At 39.1% G+C, this 24,749-nt stretch overlaps 1 protein-coding gene across 6 annotated transcripts in view; it reads left to right on the top strand.

Annotated features, from left to right (window-relative positions):
• rapgef4b (Rap guanine nucleotide exchange factor 4b) overlaps positions 1–24,749 on the top strand; it is a 39,929-nt gene that overhangs the window by 8,469 nt on the left and 6,711 nt on the right. Inside the window, exons 4-25 of one of the 6 annotated variants that reach the window (XR_005130009.1) lie at positions 1,717–1,863; positions 11,101–11,173; positions 12,004–12,068; positions 12,729–12,835; positions 13,117–13,238; positions 13,477–13,660; positions 17,062–17,146; positions 17,365–17,425; positions 17,554–17,630; positions 17,732–17,878; positions 17,999–18,105; positions 18,206–18,291; positions 18,466–18,544; positions 18,814–18,964; positions 19,531–19,619; positions 19,732–19,762; positions 19,876–19,954; positions 20,164–20,310; positions 20,758–20,855; positions 20,939–21,066; positions 22,149–22,327; positions 24,594–24,684. Coding sequence is in view for 4 of the 6 variants with exons in the window: in XM_017712895.2 (XP_017568384.1) it covers positions 1,717–1,863; positions 11,101–11,173; positions 12,004–12,068; positions 12,729–12,835; positions 13,117–13,238; positions 13,477–13,660; positions 17,062–17,146; positions 17,365–17,425; positions 17,554–17,630; positions 17,732–17,878; positions 17,999–18,105; positions 18,206–18,291; positions 18,466–18,544; positions 18,814–18,964; positions 19,531–19,619; positions 19,732–19,762; positions 19,876–19,954; positions 20,164–20,310; positions 20,758–20,855; positions 20,939–21,064; positions 22,149–22,327; positions 24,594–24,684 (2,331 nt within the window). In the remaining 2 variants the exon portion in view is untranslated. Of the gene's footprint in view, positions 1–1,716; positions 1,864–7,799; positions 7,945–11,100; positions 11,174–12,003; positions 12,069–12,728; positions 12,836–13,116; positions 13,239–13,476; positions 13,661–14,690; positions 14,890–17,061; positions 17,147–17,364; positions 17,426–17,553; positions 17,631–17,731; positions 17,905–17,998; positions 18,106–18,205; positions 18,292–18,465; positions 18,545–18,813; positions 18,965–19,530; positions 19,620–19,731; positions 19,763–19,873; positions 19,955–20,163; positions 20,311–20,757; positions 20,856–20,938; positions 21,067–22,148; positions 22,328–24,593; positions 24,685–24,749 lie in introns of those variants that run through there. The other 5 variants (XM_017712895.2, XM_017712896.2, XM_037536516.1 and 2 more) reach the window with 5 other exon arrangements.

Genomic DNA, 24,749 nt, shown 5'->3' on the forward strand with positions numbered 1-24,749 from the left:
TGTTGCTGGCATCAATGAAATAGTTTGAACAATTGATATGTTGTCTTTGTATTTTCAATTAAAGATAAGATTTAAATGCTTCGAAAATCATTGCGTTTTGTTTTTATTTACTTTTTACACTGCGTCCCAACTTTTTTGAAAATGGGGTTGTACTTGGACACAACAGGATAGCCTGTTTGGTGAAGAGCCAAGACAATCTACCACCAGCAACATCATCTTACATTGTCAAGCATGATAGTGGAATGCTGTCCTTGTATGATATTTATCTCACTTTGGCCCTTGGCAGCTTAACATCATTTGGAAATCATGATGTCTGAGAAATATCAAGGAATTATTGAGAAAACATCAGGCCAACGGATTGAAAATTCAAGCTTGGCACAAAGTGGGCGTTCCAACAGGTCAGTGACCCTAAACATTCACAGTGTCCTGGAACAGCCACAACAAAGCGCTGACCTGTGTCCTATTGCTGTTTTGACAGGGTGTGGAGAGGCCTGTTCATGCAAAACAGTTTTGAATCATGACAGAGTTTTGAAAAAATCCCTCTAGTAAGATGTGAGAGCCTGATAATTGGTTATAGGAGTTCACTATGTGAAGTTATTTCTGCTAAGGAGGTGTCACACTTGGAGTGAAATGGGGTTTTTACACTGGCACACAAGAATAACTGGTGTCTTGCTAATGGTCAACATAAAGGAAATTGAATGTAATGATTTTTTTATGTGGAAGGTTTTTGGATATTCATTCCATATATTCATAGAATTAGAATTCATAAATAATAAAAAATAATGTCCAGTTCACAAATGTATTTGCCTTACTGTAAGTCATAATCCATGCAAGAGTCACCACATTTCATATGCATGCTTGCCTTGTCTTTTGAAAGAGGAGGGTGGTGTCTCCAGTATCGGCGCTCAATGCCACCTCCTCTTTCTGGCAACTAGTTACAGAATCAATAGAGAACACTGCAGATATGATCTACTATGCAGTTCTTGGTCTCTCTTTCTACAGAATATCCACTTTGTATAGATATTTGTGTGAACATGTGTAGTTTCAGTGATATGTTCACTCTGTTGTAGCTGTGTGTGAGGCATGGATTTTTAAGCGCTCTGTGGGGCATTCTGCTGCCACGATGAAGCACTAATCAAATCTGTCTGAAGTACATGGATTGGATGGTTGAGTCGTTTGTCCAGGGCAGTGGAGCGACACAAATACACAGTGCTTAAAAACATGATATTTGAAATGGCATTTTTGTTGCTAAAGGCCTACATTCCTGGCCCTGTGATATTAAAGCTATCTTTGAGAGTTTTGAATTTTTTTTTTTTTTTTTTTTGAGTAGTTCACTGTGTGTACTAGTCTGTTCAGCAAATTTGGAGTTAAATACATTCAGTAACATGAACATACGTAAATATTTGTTGAAAGTGGTGCCTGTGTGTGGTGTCCACTATGCGTTGGTTGGTTAGTGTAGTGGTTAACACCTTTTGCCTTCTATGCTGAAGACTGGGGTTCAATCCCCCACCAGGGTAAGCTCCCTGCACTATACCAATAAGAGTCCTTGGGCAAGACTCCTAACACCACCTTGGCCTAACTGTGTAAAATGATGCCATAGCTCTTGCCACTAGCAGTGACCTTTTTAAAGACAGTATGAATACATTTGAATAATTTGGAGATTAGCACATACTGTGATTCAGACTTAATTATTTTTCTGGCTCTGTCTTTCTCTAGGATGCTGTAACTATCTGTACGCTGGGAATAGGGACTGCGTTTGGAGAGTCTATACTGGATAACACACCACGGCATGCCACCATTGTTAGCCGAGAGAACAGTGAACTCCTGCGCATTGAGCAGAGGGAGTTCAAGACCCTGTGGGAGGTATGTGAGTATTTTTGTCTGTGTCAGTTTTAGAATATGGATGTGTGGGTCTGAGAGTGTGGCCATAAAAATCGGCCTGAAGTAAAGTGACATAGCTGTCCACAGGAGGGTGTCATGTGGTTTTTTAACATCATGGGACTTTTAGTAAAATGTTTGTGTGTGTGTGAATATGCATTTGTGTGCATGCATTTTCAGGACAAACTGTTCTGGCTTTGTAGGACAACAGGGATAACACATCAATATAAAAGTATTTTTATTTATAAAAGCTACGGTTAAATGCAAAATTTTGAGCACCCCTGGTCGAGTTAAATGTTTTTAAAATCACATTTTGCTTGCAGTTTAAAATGTGCTGTGAACGCACGTTTCCAATATGTGAATTTCAGCAAATAAACAAGAATTGTAAAAAATAAAAATGTGTAAAAAATATAAAACAAACTGCACAGAACTATGCTCTCTGTAGAGGATATGTCCTTATTTTCATATCAATAAAAAGTAATTGACCAGGGACTTTCAGTCTCTCATAATTTATAGATAATGAAAATGTGTGTAAGTATGTATGCATGTTTAAAAAATATATGCATTTACGATAACAGAGTAGCCTGAGCACATTTAGGCATCTGTGTTGTTACTGCTGCCTATGTATGTTGTATCACTTCTTGCTCACAGTTTAGAGATGACCATATGAGCTGCCTCACACACACACACACACACACACACACACACACACACACACACACACACACACACACACACACACACACACACAGACACTTGTGATGTATTTGTTCACTCGCACACATACAGCCTGCTGGTGTGCTGTTTACTTATAGGTCAGAGTGAGATGCTGGTTGAAAAGCTCTGAAAGCATAATTGGAAGGTGAAAAAGTACAGCATGAATTATGCATCAGTTTTATGGAGCAAATGGTGCAAAGCTCTCTGTCTGTCCACCCCTCCCTTTCTTTCTCTTTTTCTCTTTCCCTTTCAGTTGCTATACTTTTATAGCTCCAATTAAAGTAAAAAATTAGGAAGTAATATTACTGGATGGATCCCCAAGGGGAAATTCCGCTCCACTGGTCTGTATACACATGGCTGTCTGTCCAATGTACCATCTTCAATAATTGAAGAGACTGCAAGGTCTCGAAAGCCTTTTAGCTTGTGTGTGTGTGTGTGTGTGTGTGTATGTTGCCCCTGGGTGTGAGTGACTGTCTGTGTCTGTCTGTCTGCCCTTTGATGGACTGGCGACCTGTCCAGGGTATATCCTGCCTTCCGCCCAATGACTGCTGGGATAGGCACCAGCACCCCAGCGACCCTGACGGAGAAGCGGCTTAGAAGATGGATGGATGGATGGATGGATGGATGGATGGATGGATGGATGGATGGATGGATGGATGGATATATAATATGGGTTGTTCTAAAGAGCTCACTAAATTCGATCGCAGTACCATAATAGGATAATAGGCCGCGTAAAGCACACGGCCACTATACCTGGGAGCCACCACAGACTGAAAGAATAACCCCAGTTTGCACTATAGCTGCAACAGACAAATAATTTGATAGTCGAATCATCTATTGATTACTGAAACGAATGATCAGTTACTCAGATTACAAATCATTACAAAATGAGAATGTAGCTATTAGCTTTTAAATTTCACTTGAGGTCATTTTATGCATTTGCTAATTAACAATGAAAACCATAAAAATGAATAACTTATTCAAAAATTCACTGTTCCAGGTGCCCTATATGTTTGTGTAGAGCTACCTCCTTAAACTGTTAGCATGTGGCGCTAAACGTGTGCGGAGAACAGAGACCTGTTTGTAATCGCCCTCCTATTCACCGAATTTGAACGCACCTGCAGCCTTGCCATGAAGGCCATGGTGCAAGGTTTAAAACTGTAAGCATTCTCTGTTTCAGCTACATTAACGATACCAGAGAACGTGCACTTGGAAATAGATGTCCTAGCCAGCTCAGAACATGAAATAGGTCGGAATTTAACATTGACACTAGCTAACTAGTTAGCTCGCTAGCACAACTATCACTGTGTCCCAAACCATCCACTACTTTACTTCACACAGGAGTATGTGTTTCCATAGCCAGCTAAGATCAGCTTACAAATAGCACAACTGAACTTCTTTTCTAAGTTTAGCTCCACATTTATTTATTTTTTCGGATGATGCGTAATGACATCACCAACTAATCAACTACTAAATTAGTTGCCAACTAATTTGGTCGTCAATTTTAGTCGACTAAGTCGAATAATTGTTGCACCCCTAGTTTGCACAACACTCAACATACTGAAATATTAGTCCTTGCACACTTTGAAAGATCAGAGTTTCCATAGAACAAAGTGTGCTCTGGCCTCTTCTGTCCATGTTATCTTTCAGTCCAGTCAGTCAGGAGGCTGTGGGTGCATCAGCCTGTTTTGCTCTGAGCTTGTTTCCCAGATGGAGGAGCAGGACATGGTTTAAAGCTGGAGAAATCAAATAACTTGGTTCTAACTATGGCTCTGGCTTGTAATCTGTGTGAAGCATGTATATCAGAGAATCTTGAGGGTTCATGACCAAAGTCAGGAGCTGTTTAAGTATCAGCATCTGAAAGGTTTTCTCATGTGTGATGTGAGTAAAACAGTTATTCAGGTTGCAAGACCATTCTGTCTTTGCCACTGGGATGAGTTAAGGCACTTTCTGCAGTCTCAGGGAAAATATGAGAACAGTTATGGTAGCATCCCACAGAGCCGGCTGATGCAGGTCTTCACTGAAGCAGGGATAGTGGAAATTGGGAGAGATGAGAGGGAAGTGGGATTCATTTTTGGAGGAGTTGTGAGGTTATGGGAGTTGGGGAGAGGAAATACAAGTGCTACAGGAACCTGAGATACAGGACTACTTACTAAGAGTCAAATATGATTAAAATAAAAAGCTGGCTTGCGCTCCAGTTTCTTCAGCTGTAACCACACTTGTTTTCATGCCTGCAGGTCCTTTGTGATCTGTTGTTTTGTCATGGGGAAACAGTTGATTTAGCCTGTAATACAGTAGCTAAGATCTTCAGTCATTTCTCTTTGCAGTTCTCAAAGCATGAACAGTATGTCTCCTTCTGCGCAGCTTCCTTATCCTTTTATTTTCATTTTTTCATAGTCCTGGTGGTGACAGGCAGGCAGGGAAGAACAGGTGTAGTGAGATGCAGCATGCGGTGGTCTGGTATGCCCAGTTGGGGCAACATCTCTACCTTTGTGTTGCAAACCCATGCTGTAACAGTTATGTGCCCTACAAAAAGAGAAAGTTCACCTTCTGCCCTCTTTATGCTGTCTTTTGTGGTCCTATTCATTTTTTAGAGTGTACATGTAGGTCATTGTGTAATGGTATTGACATGTACACAAGTGTGCAAAATGTTCAGTACATAACACCATACAAAAAAGATATAACAATAAACATGCATACAAACCTATTGCTTAACATATGTCTAATACACTATATTGCCAAAAGTATTCACTTGTCTGCCTACACACACATATGAACATCCCATTCTTAATCCATAGGGTTTAATATGATGTTGGCCCACCTTTTGCAGCTATAACAGCTTTAACTCTCCTGGAAAGGCTTTCCACAAGGTACAGGAGAGTGTTTATGGGAATTTTTGACATTTCTACCAGAAGCGCATTTGTGAGGTCAGACACTGATGTTGGACGAGAAGGCCTGTCTCCGCTCCGCTCTAGTTTTATCGGCTTGAGGTCAGGACTCTGTGCAGACCAGTCAAGATCTTCCACACCAAACTCGCTCATCCATGTCTTTATGTACCTTTGTGCACTGGTGCGTAGTCATATTGGAACAGGAAGGGGCCGTCCCCAAACTGTTCCCACAAAGTTGGGAGCATGAAATTGTCCAAAATTACTTGGTCATTAGGAGTTCCTTTCACTGGAACTAAGGGGCCTAGCCCACCTCCTGAAAAACAAGCCCACACCATAATCCCCCCTCCACAAACTTTACACTTAGCACAAAGTAGACAAGTACTGTTCTCCCAGACTCGTCCATCGGATTGCCAGATGGAGAAGCGTGATTTATAACTCCAGAGAACACGTCTCCACTGCTCTGGAGTCCAGTGACGGCGCTTTACACCACTGCATTCAATGCTTTGTGTTGTGCTTGGTGATGTAAGGCTTGGATGTAGCTACTCAGCCATGGAAACCCATTCCATGAAGCTCTCTACGCTGTTCTTGAGCTAATCTCTTGAAGTTTGGAGGTGTGTTGTGATTGACACTGTAGAAAGTTGCCTACCTCTGCGCACTATAGGCCTCAACATCCGCTGACCCCATTCTGTCATTTAACGTGGCTGGGATTCACTGAGCTCCTGAGAGCGACCCATTCTTTTACAAATGTTTATAGAAGCAGTCTGCATGCCTAGGTGCTTGGTTTTATACATGCGTGGCCACAAAGTGATTGGAACACCTGAATTCAATGATTTGGCTGTTTGAGTGAATGCTTTTGGTATTATAGTGTAAGTTTAATTAAAAAGGAAAGGAATATTTAAATTTACGTTTTGCATTATTGCAACCATATAGTAGTAAAAGTAAAGCAAAAATATAGTTCATATAGAGGGAAACAGAGGGATTTGAGGATAAATTAACTTATTAATGACCAAAAATTACAGAATTTTAGAGTAGTATTTACTTAAAGGAATTATTCTATTATTATTATTATTATTATTATTATTATTATTTTAAAATAACCTTTCCCTGCTGCAACTTTGGCATATGATCTATTATCAATTATATTATCAATTAGGGGCAGTCTTGGGCTGGAGGTGTGTGTGTGTGTGTGTGTGTGTGTGTGTGTGTGTGTGTGTGTGTGTGTGTGTGTGTGTGTGTGTGTGTGTGTGTGTGTGTGTGTGTGTGTGTGTGTGTGTGTGTGTGTGTGTGTGTGTGTGTGTGTGTGTGCGCTCACTAGTGTGTATGTGGGGTTTCACATCACGAATGGGTTAAATGTGGAGGTGAAATTTCCCCGTTGTGGGACTAATAAGGGTCAAAAAAAGACAATGAGGGGAAAAAATGAGGAAACGTGTTGCCTCAAACTACACTTTTAATAGAAATTGACTGGCAGGTTCTGACAAACTGATCATTTGTTTATACTGTATTGTTGGTGTATTTCTTTAACTGTAACACTGAGTAGACTGTTCGTAACGGGCATTTGTTGTTTTTATTATGCTCTTCCCCAGACATGTCTGGGAAGTTGTTACTTTGATGGGAAATGCTTTTAGTCAGAAAGACCTTCTTAAAACCTCCTGTCAAATCCTTCTATGGTAGTAAAGACAGACTCATTTTTAATGTGGCAAATGTGATTTCTTTGTGCCTAATGGGTACACACACACACACACACACACACACACACACACACACACACACACACACACACACACACACACACACACACACACACACACACACACACACACACACACACACACACACACACGGCTGTCTGCCTGTTCAGTGTAAATACAATTTAACATCTTAAATTATTGATGAGACCTTGCTCTCAGGAGCCTTTTAGCAGCCCATACTCACATTCTCCTTCTCTCATACATCTTTTTCCATCCCTCTCTCTCTTTCACACTTGCACTTTCATCTTTGTGCATGCTATCATGCTTTCACATTTTCCTCTCTCTCTCTCTCTCTCTCTCTCTCTCTCTCTCTCTCTCTCTCTCTCTCTCTCTCTCTCTCTCTCTCTCTCTCTCTCTCTCTCTCTCTCTCTCTCTCTCTCTCTCTCTCTCTCTCTCTCTCTCTCTCTCTCTCTCTCTCTCTCTCATGTGAAGGGTGCATTGTGTGTAGCTCCCTGATTGGCTTACAGTAATCGCCTGGCAACGCCTGGTGTCCAATCACACATGCGTACACACACGCACAGACATGAGTGTGTGGAAGAAGAGTTTTGTTGTGTGTGCATGCATCTGTGTGTAGAGGGTTGGTCTGATAGAGAGGAAGATTTAGGGGCTATAGTAGATGATGCTGCTGTGTCGGCTTTGTTTTGAAAGTGACCGAGACAAGTGTCTCTTTTTTGGAAGAATCTGTCAGAGTACACTACAAAAACCTTTCTTGGGTAAGTCTTGTTTGGATTTTTTTTAGATTTTATTTAGCGAAAAGTGTAGTTTAGTGTTTTGCTGGCTGGTCTGTTGTCTATACTGGTATAGCAGTACTGGTATCACACAACAATGTTATTGGTAGCTAGCAGTAACTTAGTTAACTGTAATGTTGTTTGTGGCTGCTTACAATGGTCTGTTCTAAAAGAATGATTCAAATGCATAAAAGTAGTTGAATTAACTTATAGAAATGTGATTTCTCTTTGGTTAATATTTACATTACTGTGTAAAATTTATGAGTTCATGAAAAAGACGTGAGTTGAGTAATATAAACTAGTACTGGTGGATTTAGTGGTGGCGTATTCAATATGTTGCAAATTATTGAACTTGAGGAAAAACTAAATATTTTGCTGCATGTTTTGTTTGTAAAAAGTATTGTGAAACTGTATTTTTGCTATAGCAGCCATATTGATCATGTGTATATTAAGCATGATGCATAACATGGATTGTTATCTAAAATGATATCTCCCATGACAAATATTGTGTAAACTTCCATAGGCTAGTGTTGAATGTATATCACTGTCTCTGAATCTATTGTTGGCCACTGTAAAAGTCCTTGTGGCTGTTGTCTGGTATTCTGCTTTTAGTGAATGTGACTGGTGGTGCAAACTCCACTAGTCATCATTGTTCGGAGTACAGCAGTAGAAACTTGCCAGAGCTGCTGTGAGCTGCATGTTGAGGAGCTTCTCTCTCACATCTGAGATCCAGGCAGGATGGGGCACAGCCTGACCTGGCAATGACTTAAGAAAAGGAACACGCTTTCTGTGTGTGCGTCTGAATTACATAATCATGGTTTAATTATTCAACCTGTAAGAGAGCAGCCAGCTGGAATACAGAGAGACAGCCGTTTTTGTTTTGGTGTTTGTGTGTAGCAAGGGGGCCGGAGGGCTATTTGGAAAAGAGTATATTGACTTTGTAAGGATGCAGGGTTGCGGAATGGGTATGTTGAGCACTCATGTACAATTTATATCATGCTGTAGATTAGTCAAAAAATTTTATTTTAATTTAGTTCCAGTTCAGCTGTGCCCTCAGTTTGATCAAGGCTAAACATTTGGTGATATTCACATTTCATTTCTGTTTTTTAATGGTGCTCAATGGACACTTTACTCAAGGAAACACTTTCTTTACAGATATTACTGTTTTAAAGCTTACCAGTTCTCAGCATATTTGTCCCTGTGAAATAATGTTATGCTTATTCATCTATCTCAGCAGTTATCCATAATCTGTCTATAGATGGGAAGGCATCCTGTGGATTTTACACAGTAACTTTTTTGTTCTCAGCTGTTCAGCAGCTTAAGCTGTGCTAGAAAGGTCACAGTAGCTTTACATTTTAGATGATTGAAAGGTATAATACTGTAGATTTGCATGCTGGATTGTTTTTCTTTCAGCAGTTCTGTACTTGTCAGCAACATGGAGTGACTGAGAGGCATTGATGTTTAGAATGGTACTGTAGTTGACAATTAAAAAATGTTGATTGATTGTCAGTTAAGGTTGCATTCATTGATGAGGTACTGTCCAAGACTAAATACAGAATTCAATTCACTATGAAATTCCTATTTTTCTATACACCAGTGATTTCTGTAATGAGTTTTCCATCAGACTGAGATTACCCAGAATAAATTTTTGTATAGTAGAGAGGCATTGTGATGAATTGAGCTTTGTTATATGAAAGTAGCCTGTTTCTGCGATGACATGGTAATTAGTGAAGTCAAGGAAGATGAATAGACATGTATTGTGTAATGTTTAATAAAGAAATTATTATATAATCCTAACCCTATTATATAGTGTAATAATAAAATATTATTTAAAAATAAAATGCTAAGCATTGGACAATTTACAGTACTGTACATAAGAGACCAGAGACCTTTCATTTCTTGAGTTCAGTTAAGATGCTTCTAAATAAATAAGATCATCAAATCAAATCAAATTTATTTGTAGCGCTTTTTATAATGGATGTTGTCACAAAGCAGCTTTACAGAATTTCGGAAAAGCCAAAGTTTCAACAGGACTGTAAGAATGTACAGAAACCCCCCCGGTGGGCAAGCCAGGGGCAACAGTGGCAAGGAAAAACTCCCTCAGAACTGAGGAAGAAACCTTGGGAGGAACCAGGCTCACCAGGGGGGGACCCATCCTCCTCTGGTCAAACTACATACAAGTGATTAAACTACTAATATTAATAGCAGTAATATTGGTATTAGGAATAACTAGGAGTCTATGAGAACATCAGTGTAGGGTGGGCAGCTAGTCCAAGGCAGGTGCTGGTAGCTGGGGCGTGGGCAGCTGGTCTGAAGTGGGAAGCAGGAGAGCTCAGATCACTTGCATAAGAGCTTCCAAAAAAATCCACAGGTGTTTGTCTGTCCTTCCACCGTGAGAAAACAACACAATGGTACGGGTCTTAAAGAATGTGTAGCTGTCAAGATGCTGTTATTGAGAAAAGGAAATAGACAACAAAGAAGAAAACTTGCAAATTGAACAAAGTAGCTGCTGCTGTTCTCAGAACAGTGCACTGACCACCCCGTTGTTGAATGTGTTTGGAATTACATTCTCCGTTCAGAGAAGCAGAAAATGCAACCAGATGAACTTTGGAAGTGTGGAAAAATATTCCTGTACACTTCCTTGAACAACTGAAAAAGTCTAATGAAATAAAGGCGTAGTGTGAACACACTAAATATGAAGCATGTTATGTGTTAAGTTGTTGAGGCTTCTGTATAATTTTTTATTAAATATGTTTTCTGCTTTTTTCCTGACACTGCAAAATTATTAATATTTTGACTGGAAACATGTTTTTTGAATGAGGATGTGTACTTGGGTAAGGGTAGTTCGGCCATTTACAGACAGCTGTGCCCCCAGCTGCATCTAATACCTCATCATCCATTACCATGGAGACAAGGTGACACAAATAGAGACTGGACAAAGACATAAATAAGGGAGATATGAATATTCATAAGGATGGTTGCTAAGTCACAGGGGGCTTTACTCTAATTGGGTGGGCTCTTTATGGGGTGCTGGCTAAGAAGCTGTGGTGACTGGGTATCTTCTGAGGAACGTGTTAATTCCATAGGTATGCAGTACATATGACTGATTCTCTCTGTAACATGTGGTAATGTGTGTTACAGAAATACAGACAGTGCATGGCAGGACTGCTCGCCCCTCCTTATGGGGTAATGGAGAGCGGAGCTAGCAATGACAGTGAGTTTGTTCTTCTGTGAATGAAATTGCTATAAATATGGTCGTCTGTTAGTCTAGCTTCTGCTGATACATAAAGTTCTGTATGGCTGGGACAATAAGCAATTTTGAAAAATCAGTGAATCAGGATAAAAATCAGTTTCATTCCAAAATGCATTATATCCATGTGTAACAATTTTGAATATAACAAGCTTTAGAAAAGAATAAGAGGTTATATGTAATGGAAAACATTGCATTTTCTCTAATAAAGGTGATATCAATCATAAAATAGTATTGAGGTTTCTTATATATGTAAAGCCTCCTCCTAACAAAGTATATCATAAAAAAGAATTCTTGAAGGTGGTCTGTAATGGATTTTTGGAACCTTTTCATAACTTATTGATAAATTGGTATTTTTATTATTTATAAGGTTTACAGTTCAGCATTTAATAGACCTATATCTGAAAGCCTTAGACATGATGATTAAACATCTAGTTAAAGTTCAAGAAAGAAATATTCTTATTTTACAGGTCAAATCTTTCAATCTGGAACTTGAATCAGGTTTTAGGGCTTGGAATTTGTAATTCCTGGTAGTCAACTAAACTTCTGGTGTAACTAAGTGGTCACCTAGTGTCATAACTACCAGCAATTAATTTTTTTCCTCTGCTATATATATATATATATATATATATATATATATATATATATATATATATATATATATATATATATATATATACATTTTATATATATATATATATATATACATTATTTATATATATATATATATATATATATATATATATATATATATAATATGTATATGTAATCGTAATCTGTTTGTATGCCTACAGGAATGCCAGACAAGGACAATCTCAGCACAGATCCACTGAATTTTATGTCAAAAAATCTGAACAAGGTACATTTTCCCTCATGTTTATTATCTGTTGCAATTCAATTCAGTTGCAAAGAAGCATTTTTCTGTGCTGTCACTTTTTCAAAACTCTTCACATACTTTTTAGTTTTAATAGTTTTCCGAAGTATTTACAAATTAAGCTACAGAAATAATAACCGTTTTTTTACAGCTGTTTTTTGGAATGGTGGTCACTGAATATATATTTTTTTCAAGCATGGAGAAGAAAATTATGGTTTGATCTGAACAAAGTGTTATTGTTATAACTGTATGAACAGTTTTGAAAAAAGCGAGCACCATAAGCAAAAATGCTTGGAATGATTGTAAAAAAATGTAATTTCCATAACATAACTACTCGTTTAATTGTTTCTCAGTAGTCCTCTCGGGGATGTACTCCTACGTGGCTGCAGGTTATTGTGACTTGTTTCACAGAAATGCAATGGAATTGTGTTCATAGAGAATAAAAAGTCTTTTGTCATCAATGTCAGCCAGGTGTACATATGGATTTGTGCGCTTGTATTGTATTTTTTGGATTTAGATTTTTACATATAAATGCTCTTTCTTTCTTTGTTTTAATCGACCTCTCTTTCCATCACTCTCTTTTCATACTCTTTTTCACTGTCTCTCTTTTTTTCCACTCTCCCCATTTCCTCATCTCTCTCTCAGGTGCCATCAGAAAAGATTTTGAGGGGAGGCAAGGTCTTACGTAATGCAATTTTGGCGAGAGCTCCCCACATGATCAGAGACAGGAAATACCATTTGAAAACATACAGGTACAGTTTGCATATGGCATTTGAAATTAGCATATAACATGTATTGCTAATAATCACTGTGCTGATATTAGTTCTATGTTGGTGATTTTGAGTAATTAGTCTGAATATAGTCAAATAGACCAGGCGTTGTTTTTTTAGATTTAAACCCTGAATATATTCAATTTAATATAGCACAGAATTGCCAGAATTGTCCAATTTTGGAATAGAAAAGAACTCAACATGTCATTTTCAGTGCAAAGATTCATGTTCATTTGTGTATTGTGTTGGTTGTGTATCTACAGGCAATGCTGTGTGGGCACTGAGCTGGTTGATTGGCTATTACAGCAGAGTTCATGTGTTCACAGTCGAGCCCATGCAGTTGGCATGTGGCAGGCTTTGCTGGAGGAGGGAATTCTCAACCATGGTGAGACTGCTACTCGCACATACATATCATACCTGTCTGTCTTTCGGTCGTACCGTGGTGGTTTTGGAGATACAATGTTTTGTTCTGACAGTTTGTTACAACACTATTATCAAGATTTAGTATTATTCTTCATGGCCTCATTCAGCAACTTCAGAAATATCAGTCAATCTACAAAGAAGCACACAGCACCCAGTCCCATACAGACGTGAGAAACTTTGGAATTTTTCTTTTTCTACAGTGGATCAAGAGCTTAACTTTCAGGACAAGTACCTTTTCTATCGTTTCCTTGATGACGAAGAGGAGGATGCAGTGTTGCCTAGTGAAGATGAGAAACGAGAAGCAGAGGAAGAGCTGCAGGAGACCCTCCTCTTCCTCTCACAAATTGGCCCAGATGCACACATGCGCATGATTCTCAGCAAAGTGTGAGTGGACCACCGCAGTACCCACAATTTAACAAAATCGAGGTAGTTTAAATTACAATTAGGGGAGATTAACACATTCTGTTTTAGTTGTTTGTGCTGTACCTTTTAAATGTAGATACAAGATACCCATATTGCCTGTTACAAATAACAGTAGTGTAGAAATCTGCTTTCATCGTTACAGTCTAACCCATTAGCGAGGAGAGTTGGGGGCGAGAATGACCTACACTTTTATATAACTGCCAACATGTATTTCTTCTATTTCTTCTATTACCTCTATTACTTCTATTTTTAAAATCTCTTTACATAGTTAGCACAACTGTAAACCGTAAACATGTTTTCCTTTGCTTAAATATATAACATTTCAGTGAACCATGATTTTCAAAATTTTTATTCTCTGTGTTCACCTTTTAATAGATTTGTGTATTTCTGTAGCACAGTTAGCAAATGCTTGCATATGCTATTTCAAAAAGTGTTACACTTATCTCCAGAACCTAACATGAAAAAACACTGCATATCAATCTACCAAATAACAAATAAAACAAACATATTAAACATTAGTCAAATAAACTATCAGACAACTGTCAAAGCCTAAATAATTGTAATGGTTAAAGAGACAAACTGCCAATTAAATGCATATAAATAAGCCAATTACAACTGATTCCTGTCTGAGCTGAAGTTCTACCCAAGTGTTGACTGTCTATAAAGCAGGATAATCTAGAGCATGTGTACAAGCAAGAGAGGACATTAGTTGGGTTGTGGATGAGCATAAGATTATTTAATGCGAAGCAGGTACAGTAAGCATTTATAGTACCTGCAATTTTTTCTTTGCTAGATAATGAAAAGTTTGGATTTGTATTTTTTATCACTTCTTCATTTGTTTATATATGATATATATATGATTTTTTTTTTCCACTGTAAATAATGGTTTGTTGCTTCAGCTGTTGGGACCAAGGGCTATCCAGCCCTAGGTCTCCAACGTAATATTAAGCCCAAACCTTTGTGAGAGAATTAACATTCTCTGTTTGCCCAGGACTACCTCTTTGGTGTCCACAGAGAGGAGGACGCCCAACAAAGCTATGATGAACTCAATGGAAAGATACCCCCAGGGGTGCCCAAGAGAGGCACCCCTGTCTGACGGACACAATGTCAACAGACCCAGGCAATTGACAAACGAGCAAGCAGTGTGCATGTGGTAGTCTGCAAGAACATCCACGGCCTGAAAATCCACCAACCAAAGATGAAGTGTTTGTTGGGAGCAGGAGCACAACGCACAGATGTTCAACCTGGTGAGACCAGGCCAGAGGAGCAGGAGGAGCCTAGCCCAGAGTCACCCCATAGTACCTGGGAACCTCCATGTGCTGTCGACTAATCCCCCAAGCATCAAGTCGGACTGGAGGCAGATTAAATGGCCTGCAGCTACTGTGACTTCACTGTGGAAGAAGTTTGATGGCGATGTTGACCAAATTCTGGAGGCAATGGCGAAGGGAGAGGCTGACCGGAAACGTCAAGCCATGACAACGATCATTGTCAGCATTGCAGCTGAATGGTTTGGCAAGGAGGAGAAGAAAAGCTCCAGAACATCTTACTCAAAGAACCAGAGAGCTGTGAAGATCCACAGCATCAGAAAGGAGATGAAAGCTCTGAAGTCCCAGCACAAGGGGGCAGGAGAAGAGGAATGCATTGGCCTAGTCCAGCATGTCCATTGTGTTCCAAGAGACATACCCTAGAGCACATCCTCAGCTGCTGCACTACGGCACTTGAAGAAGGACGATACCGGTGGAGGCATGACCAAGTCATTGGACTTGTGTGGGCAAAGCAGTTTCATCCCTCCAAGAAAACCATCGCCTTCGTCAGAGCTGGGGAGCAGGCAGCCCCGATCAAAAGATCACCAGCAGGCGTCCTGACCACTGCTAGAGACTGGCAGCTGTTGGTGGACCTTGAACGGCAGCCTAAGTTTCCCAGCCACATTGTTATCACCACCCTCTGACGAGACATTGTCCTTGTGTTTGAGTCGACCAAGCAAGCCGTGCTGCTGGAGCTGACAGCCCCGTGGGAAGATCACTTGGAAGAAGCATTTGAGAGGAAGCTCTCCAAGTACGCATGACTGGTCGGCGACTGTCAGCAGGCTGGATGGAGAGCGAGGTGCCTCCCAGTGGACGTTGGATACAGAGGTTTCGCGGCCTGTTCCTTGGCCAGAGGCTTAAGCAGTTTAGGCATTGTGGGAGAGCGAAAAAGGAGAGCCCCCCGCAATACCACCGAAGTGGCAGAGAGGGCCTCAAGATGGCTGTAGCTCAAGAGAGGAGAACCATGGAGTTGTGGTAGCCAGCTAGCCAGCCATCTGGACACAAGCTGGGGTCTGATCAACCCCCAACCTGGATGAGGGTGTATGATGTTGAAAGACCCGAAACACCCAGTGATTCCAGGAACATCACTAATGATGATGCCAATATGCATCAGCAGATGTATTTACACACCAGTGGTTATTGATTACAATATTTATTCTATTTGATTAGTGATAAGGGGAATATTTCTTCAAAATTTCCATCACAGCTTCCAACACATACAACTTAAATATTTTCAATTAGACAATGCAAAGGTAAATGTTAGTTTATATTAACAAAATCAACATTTTACATCAATTCAAACAAACACTTCAAATCAATGCTTTTTGCAGCGTTGTTCAGATCAGTCTTAGCACACCAACACAATACAAAACAACAGAGTAAATATCTTTACAACTCCATAAATTACATAAAGTGGGAATTTGTTTATTTTTAAATGTTTCTGCAGTCATTTGACCATTTTAGGTACAACATACTCTGTAGTTGTGAGCTGCATGTTTCTGCAAAGAGGACTATAAAGAGTTTTGAAAAATTGAACTTGTCACTGAAAAATGCTTCTTGGCGAAGCATAATGAACTACAGTTCTGATACACAGGGAGCCGTGGGACCCATTCTTTCTTTTTTGGTCATGACATGACAAGTTTTTTTTCTCCTGTAAATGAAGAAAAAGCATACATTTTACATATTACATTAAACCCAAAAATCAATGATTTAGAATGTGTCAATTAGAACATTTCATCTCTGTTAGTATGAGTGCTAAGCAAATTTTAATCAGGATATGAAACTTCTGTTAGCTCAGAATGGTGATGTGCGACTATGGTAGTGAGATCAGCCATTTTTGATTGTTGAAACCAGGAGTGTCAAATCTTACCTTGTGATACAGTCCTCAAGTCTCACCTACAGCAAAGTATATACTATAAGGATTATACTATTTCTTCATTTGCAGTTTTTGTTACAGTCTGATTATTCTTCTATCATAGAGAAATCTCAGATTCTAAAAGAAAGAGATTCTTTACCTATTATTCTGTCTTTGCTCTTTTCTTATGTGTCTCTGTGTAGGCCGGGGCAGAGGACACCTGAAGACCTGGAGATTATTTACGATGAGCTGCTGCATATTAAAGCTCTTGCTCACCTCTCCAACACTGTAAGATGACTTTATTTATATATATAATATAGACATTGTTCAGTTACTCAGTGTAAACATGCACAGGGATTATCTGTTTTGTTTCCATACATGGCTCTGAGATTACTGTTATTGATATTTTTTAACACTGTTTACTGAAAATGTTTTCTTTTTGGTGCGCTGCCTTGCTGTTGTGCACTGAGTCGGCCTATTAGTTGTAGTTATGTTGCTCTCTGCAGGTGAAAAGAGAACTTGCTGGTGTACTCATATTTGAATCACATGCCAAAGCAGGCACAGTCTGTAAGTGCAAGAAGTTTATATTTACTTCTGTTCTTTGCTTAGAACATGTATTAATAGGAAAGATCTTTTTCAAGTGGCTTGCTATGATGATCATAATTAACCAATATGTTTTTGTATGTGCTATTTAGTGTTTAATCAAGGTGAGGATGGCACGTCCTGGTATATTATCCAGAAAGGATCTGTAAATGTTGTCATCTATGGCAAGGTGAGGCTCATGACACAGTGGGACACTTTGACTAACTCTTACTGGTCTCATCACATGAGGCTTAGTGCAAATAAAATGTTGCCTTGGCTCTGTGTTTGTAGGGGGTGGTTTGCACTCTGCATGAGGGTGATGACTTTGGCAAGTTAGCACTGGTCAATGATGCTCCACGTGCTGCCTCCATAGTTCTGAGAGAGGACAACTGCCACTTTTTACGAGTGGACAAAGAAGACTTTAACCGCATACTCAGGGTGCAATACACACACACACGACAGATGTAATTCAACTTACGAAAAGACAGTATAAAATGAAGAGAAATCTTCCCCATTTTCTCAGTGATCGTCTAAATGCATGTGTATGTGTACGTGCAGGATGTAGAGGCAAACACAGTACGGCTGAAGGAACATGATAAGGATGTATTGGTGCTTCAGAAGAGTCTTCGTCCCTCCAGTCATGGAAATGTCCCTGCCCATTTCAAGTATGCACCTGCCAATCAGTTTATACATGGTTTATCATGTATAATTAATCAATTAATTTAGATCCATTTGTGTATTAATCAGTTTGTATTTGGCCTGAAGGTACACTGTGATGTCAGGAACCCCAGAGAAGATTCTGGAACATTTGCTGGAGACAATGCGTCTGGATATTCATTTCTCTGAACCAGGTTAATAGTGCTTATTCTAAATTAGCAACACACATTTGATAGCAAAGGACAAGGGTAAACTTATTTACCATACTAATAAAAAAAAATAGAAATGAATAGATTTGTTTTGTTGATTAAATGGATGTTTGGTTGGAAGATCTGACTGTTTGCTTAATTGCTGCCTTTCCAACACAGATCCTGCTCTGGATGACTTTGTTCTCATGCACTGTGTCTTCATGCCCAACAGCCAACTGTGCCCAGCCCTGCTAGCCCAATATCCTACTCAGTAATTCTCACAATATAGTTTTACGTTCTGTTTTACATCTCCAAAATTTAGCTGCCCTAGGCTGTTTTTAGCAACTGATATTATTAATATTTTAATTAAACTTGATCATAGTGTGTGTGTGTGTGTGTGTGTGTGTGTGTGTGTGTGTGTGTGTGTGTGTGTGTGTGTGTGTGTTTGTTAACTTTCCTCATGATGAAGTAAGCCTCTTGTCTGCAGACAGCATGTCCTTATGTGTGTAGTCCTTAGCATGTGTGCACCTACCATTCTCAGGCGTCTCAGGGTTCAGAGCAGGAGCGCATGGACTATGCTGTGGCTAGTAAGAGACGTGTGCTGAGCCTGGCTCTGCGGTGGGCCAACCTGCAGGCCCACCATCTGCTGGAGGATGACACTGCACTCAGCTTTCTAGAGGTTAGATGCATACAAACACATTCGCGCGCGCACACACACAGCTGTCCATCAGTGGGATTTTAGCACCCAGACACTCAAAAAACTAACCATCAAAAACACTACAGTAACCCAAATTACTAGAAAGTGATGCTTCATTTAGTTGCACAAACAGACATGCTCTCTACTTACTGTATAAACCAATGTGCCAGTTTAAGTCACTCACTGACTGTTTTGTCAGGGACACCCACTATATTGGTGTCCCTATATCTCCAAAATAATATACCTTTACATCAGAAGGTAAAAAGTCATTGAACAAACATAAGTGTAAGATTTATTCCATGGAATTTTTTAATGGAATTTTGAATGCAGTTTCTCTTGGTCTATTTGTCATTAAATGCTCAAGCTGCCTTCAAATGGTGTAAAACATTTAACTATGAAGTTCACATAGTTATCACAGCAGTTATATACATATATTCAAAATATGTAACATACTCTGTGTGTGTGTGTGTGTGTGTGTGTGTGTGTGTGTGTGTGTGTGTGTGTGTGTGTGTGTGTGTGTGTGTGTGTGTGAGAAATTGTGTATACAGGAGCTGTATGGTTTTGTATCAGGTGACACCAGGGTTTTACGCCCACTGAGGGAGCTACTACCAGAACTGGAGAAAATCATTAGGCAATAGTAAGCATATATGACCTGTATAGAATATGAATGAGTATAGGAGTATGCATGTGTGTTATGTGGTGAAAACTGAAGCATTTAGAAAGCAAACTTTTTTTTTTTCTTTTTTCAGCCCTGACGATGCTCGAACTTCTCAAAAAAAGGTGTTTTGTTAGTTGTGTCATTGTTTTTCCTACTTAATTATCCTTAATGATCTATCTAAAAGTTATTGTATGCTCCTGTTTTACTGTAACAAAACACTTCGTTTCACTTTTAGCATAAAGTTCTGTTGCGGCAGTTTAGCTCTGGAGAAGAGAGGCTTGCAAAGAAGCACCCAATCAGGAGCTTTGATGACAGTGAGTATGAATGTGTTTGTGGTGCAAATGTGGATAAATAACATTATCATTATCAAGTCTTATGTCCTGCTGTGTTCTCTCTCATTCTTGCTTTCTCGCTCTTGGTGTGTGTGTGTGTGTGTGTGTGTGTGTGTGTGTGTGTGTGTGTGTGTGTGTGTGTGTGTGTGTGTGTGTGTGTGTGTGTGTGTGTGTGTGCTTTGTTTTTTTAGTACTATTGAAAGTGTACTGTGGTGATCACACATATACCACCATCCGAGTTCCTGTGCTAGCAACTGGGAGAGAGGTGACAGCAGCTGTAGCTGATAAACTAGGTTCTACAGAGGAGCTACTTCTTATCAGCCTCAGTTCTTCTGGAGGTACTCTTATGTGAAAGAATGGTGGTAATCCAATAAGAAACTCTAAAATTTCAGTAGTGCCATATGATACTGTAATAATTTATAGAATAGCATATAATATGTGTAATTTTTTGAAATATCCTCAGACTGAGGTTGACTGAGCTTGTTAACAGGTGGCAAAAATGGATGACCTATGACACCATAGAAACACAGGGATAAATGGACATGCAGGGACACACATTTAAAAATGCTCTTTTGATTAGAGATTTGTATCCACAGACAACCTTCCCCTGCCTACCCTCCTTTCCGTTTTGAAGTTGTTCTGATTGACATTTACTTTGACATTTGTGAATATACCTATGGATACTTGCAAAAATCTCAATCACTTAAGTGTTAAAAAAAAGATTAGGAAAAGACAGAAAAGTCAATTAGGTCAACTGAAATGCTTTTGCTTTTGTTTCAATGAAGAGAAACTGATTCTGAAGCCCAATGATGTATCAGTGTTCCAGTCACTAGGAGTAAATGGGCGGCTGTTTGTCTGTACTAGAGAACAGCTTGACTCACTGGTGAGAGAATCCACTTATTCAAAAGTTTTGCATGTGTGTGAGAAGAGGTGTGTTGCATGAAGTATTCTGTTTTATGTTTCCAGGCTTCTCTTCCAGAGCAAGAAGGTCCTTCCACGGGTTCCATGTCCAGTTTTGAGCTTATGAGTTCTAAAGACCTGGCTTTTCAGATGACCCTGTATGATTGGGAACTCTTCAGCTGTGTGCATGAGGTGTAGATTATGCACACCTACACACACACAGTATTACACACACTTGCTTTACTAGTTTAAAACTGCTCATCGTGGCCAGTGATTACTTCCTGATACTAACTGATAGTTAAACAACATCTTGAGCTGAGTGAGTGTTTAGAGCAGGGTACTCCAGGACCAGGATTGGGAACCACACTGCTCTAAAGGAATAGCTAGAAGATTCTAAATGTTTTCTAAGCATTTTTTAATTTAGGCATCCATCTGGAATTTTGTCCATTTTTAGTCTTCCTGTATAGTGATAGTCTATAGTGGCATCTAAATTGATTGCCAAGCTGTGATAAAGCTTCTGAAGGTCTTGCAGATGGTTTTCTGGGTGAGAAATCACCCTGCTAGATGTTCTGTACAGAAGTCTCTTAACATATTATGTAACGAGACCTAATAGGTGTAGCCGTGGATTTATACTAATGAAGAGAAACACTTGTAAATGTGGAGGATTGAATGATTGTTGATGGAGAGTATTTGTCTTTAGTATAGTGACAAATATTCCAATTATGCTGTGTGCTCTTAAAACATAGGCGAGAGTTTAAAGCTGCTTGTTCATGCTTCTGAAACATGAATATGCATACTCAAGTGTCTTCCAATTGATCTACCTTAGAAATGCCTGATGAGAGGGTTCTTTGTAGCCACAAATGCTGGGTCAGTCCACTCGCAGCTTTCATATCCATGTGCTGGGAGATTAGAAAATATGTTTAATAAGAACAGTGCAAGAACACAATTCAACTCCAGTGACAACAGATTTTTTGGCATTTTGTTCAGCCATATTGCAGGTTGATGCATAAAGGAGCTTAAAAATACCTTGGCTCAGACGTAAAACTAACATTGGCATGAAAGTAGGATGTTTTGTTGTGGTAAAAATATATACAAAAATATATGTTCGATTAGATTAAGTGACCCTTATTAGTTCCACAATTGGCAAAAGTTCACAGATAAGTTAAATATAAATATATTACAAAGTGTTTTATATAAAATTGTTTACATTTCTCTGTGTGTGTGTGTGTGTGTGTGTGTGTGTGTGTGTGTGTGTGTGCGCGCGTCATTCCTGCAGTATGAACTGGTATATCACACATTTGGGCGGCAGGCGTACCGTCGCTCCACAGCCAACCTGGAGCTGTTCTTGCGCCGCTTTAACCAAGTACAGCTGTGGGTAGTGACAGAAGTCAGCCTGTGTGGTACCCTCAGTAAACGGGTGCAGCTGCTTAAGAAGTTCATCAAGATTGCTGCCCAGTAAGCAAAACACACACATACATGTATTGTTTACAGGCAAATCTCAGGGACCATCTAGTGTTTTATTCAATGTCAAGTCAAAGCAGACATTAAATAAGTTATTTATTTTTCAGCATCAGCAACGCATGTTTAAAAGAAAATTACTCAAAAGACTCAAACACTAAGTACAAGCCCGTTTCCAAAAAAGTTAGGACACTATGCAAAATGTAAAGAAGCACAAAATGCAAAGATGTGCAAATCATTTAAATCCTATATTTAATTGAAAATAGTGAAAAAACAACATATCACATGTTGAAAATGAGAACTTTTATTGTTTTAATAAATGCATAAATCCATTTTGAATTTAATGCCAGGAGCACATTTCAAAAACTTGGAATAGGGACAAGGGACTGTATAAAAAGAGCATGCCAGAGAGGCTGTCTTTCAGAATTTTCAGAACTGTGTGGGTAAATAGTGCAAAAATTCATGAATAACGTTTAAAAAAAACTTTTGCTTTTAATCATCTATGATGCATAATAACATTAAGAGATTCAGAGTCTAGAGAAATCTCTGTATGCAAGGATGAAAACCGATATCGGCTGGCTTTTATCTTCAGACCCTCACGTGTCACTGTATCAAAAATAGATTACTGGGCTGAGGAACACTTTTGAAAACCATTGTCAGTGAACAGTTTGTCGCAGCGTTAAAACTCCAAAAATCAAAAAATGTCACCGCCTTCTCTGAGCCTGAGCTCATTTAAGATGGACTGAGGCAAAGTGCAAAAGTGTCTGTGGTTCAACGATTAAAAATTTTATCTGGTCTAAAGAGGAGAGGAACCATCTGGCTTGTTATCATCTCACGGTTCAAAAACCAGCAGCCATAATGGTATGGGGGTGCATTAATGTACATGGCATGAGTAAATTGCACATCTGTGAAGGTACCATTATGGCTGAACAATATATATACAGGTTTTGGAGCAAACTGAGCTGCATTCTAGATGATGCCTTTTTCACGGATGGCCTTGATTATTTCGACAGGACAATGCCAAATCTCATTCTGCATGCATTACAACAGCATTGCTCCGAAGTAAAAGAGTCTGGGTGCTAAACTGACCTAGTTGCAGTCCAGACTTGACACCCACTGAAACCCTTGGCACGTTATGAAACAACAATTACGACAAAGGAGACCACAAAACTGTTGAGCAGCTGAAAACCCATATCAAGCAAAAACGGGAGAACATTTGACTTTCAAGCATAACAGCAATTAGTCTCCTCAGTTCCTAAATGCTTACAGAGTGTTATTCAAAGAAGAGGTGATGCAGCACCTCTTAAAATGCCCCATCCCAACTTTTTTTGAAATGTGTTGCTGCCATTTAACTCAAAAAGGGGAGTATATTTTTCCAAAATATTTATTTATTTATTTATTTATTTATTACACAGTACCCCAACTTTTTTGTAAAGGGGGTTGTGTAATATAAATTTATCAGTATTTAATTTGTCCACTCTTATCTTTCTGCATCCTACTGCCATTTTAACTTTTCCATTCTGAAAACCAACAAAGGGTTCTCCAAAAACTATAACTGTCATCTTCAATGATGTCTTTAACATCCTTCAAAGACACACAAGCAGCTCCTTAAGCTGAACCAACACACCTTAGTCACTCTGCAAATGTCATTCTAATATGCATCTAAAATGGTTATATGAGGCATTTCTAAAGACTTTAGAAACCTTAACACTATGGGTCTGAAATGATGTGTAGTTGTCAATAAGCCATTACTGAGAAAAGGATGTAGCAATAAAAAAGAACATTTGCACTCCAACACTAAAACTGGGCATCGGAGTTGTGCAGTAATAATTTAGGGACTGATGAGTTTAACTTAGTAATTGGAGTTACTTGGATAATGAAAAGCAAAAGATGCAACCAACTTTTAAGAAATTTGGGAAAAAATGTCCCTGCAGATTTCTTTGAAAAACTGAAAGCAAGTCTCCCGTGAAGAATGGAAGCTGTAAAAAGGCAAAGAAAAAAAGAGATGCTTAGTTGTTAAGGTTTCTCTATATTTTTCTGTGAAATGTTTTCTGCTTTTTACCTGATGCTGAAAAAAAGAATAATTTGTATTTAAGGCATTTTGACCAGAAATTAAATTAAATTTTAAAAAGAATGGTCTCTGATTGTTGGACAGTACTGTATGTATTTTAATTCAATAGAAATGGTAACCGAATTAACCTCTGAACAATGTCAGTGTGTTTTTGAAGAGACCTAAAAAGCATGATCATCTATATTTCTTCAGCTGCAGAGAGTTTAGGAATCTCAACTCCTTTTTTGCAATCATAATGGGCATGTGCAATCCAGCTGTCAGCCGGCTCGGGCAGACATGGGAAGTAAGTATACCACAAACAAGCACAATGTACAATATTCACAAACCTCAATTCCCAAACAACTGGCA

Source organism: Pygocentrus nattereri, chromosome 30 (genome assembly GCF_015220715.1).
Source record: "Pygocentrus nattereri isolate fPygNat1 chromosome 30, fPygNat1.pri, whole genome shotgun sequence".
NCBI lineage: Eukaryota > Metazoa > Chordata > Actinopteri > Characiformes > Serrasalmidae > Pygocentrus > Pygocentrus nattereri.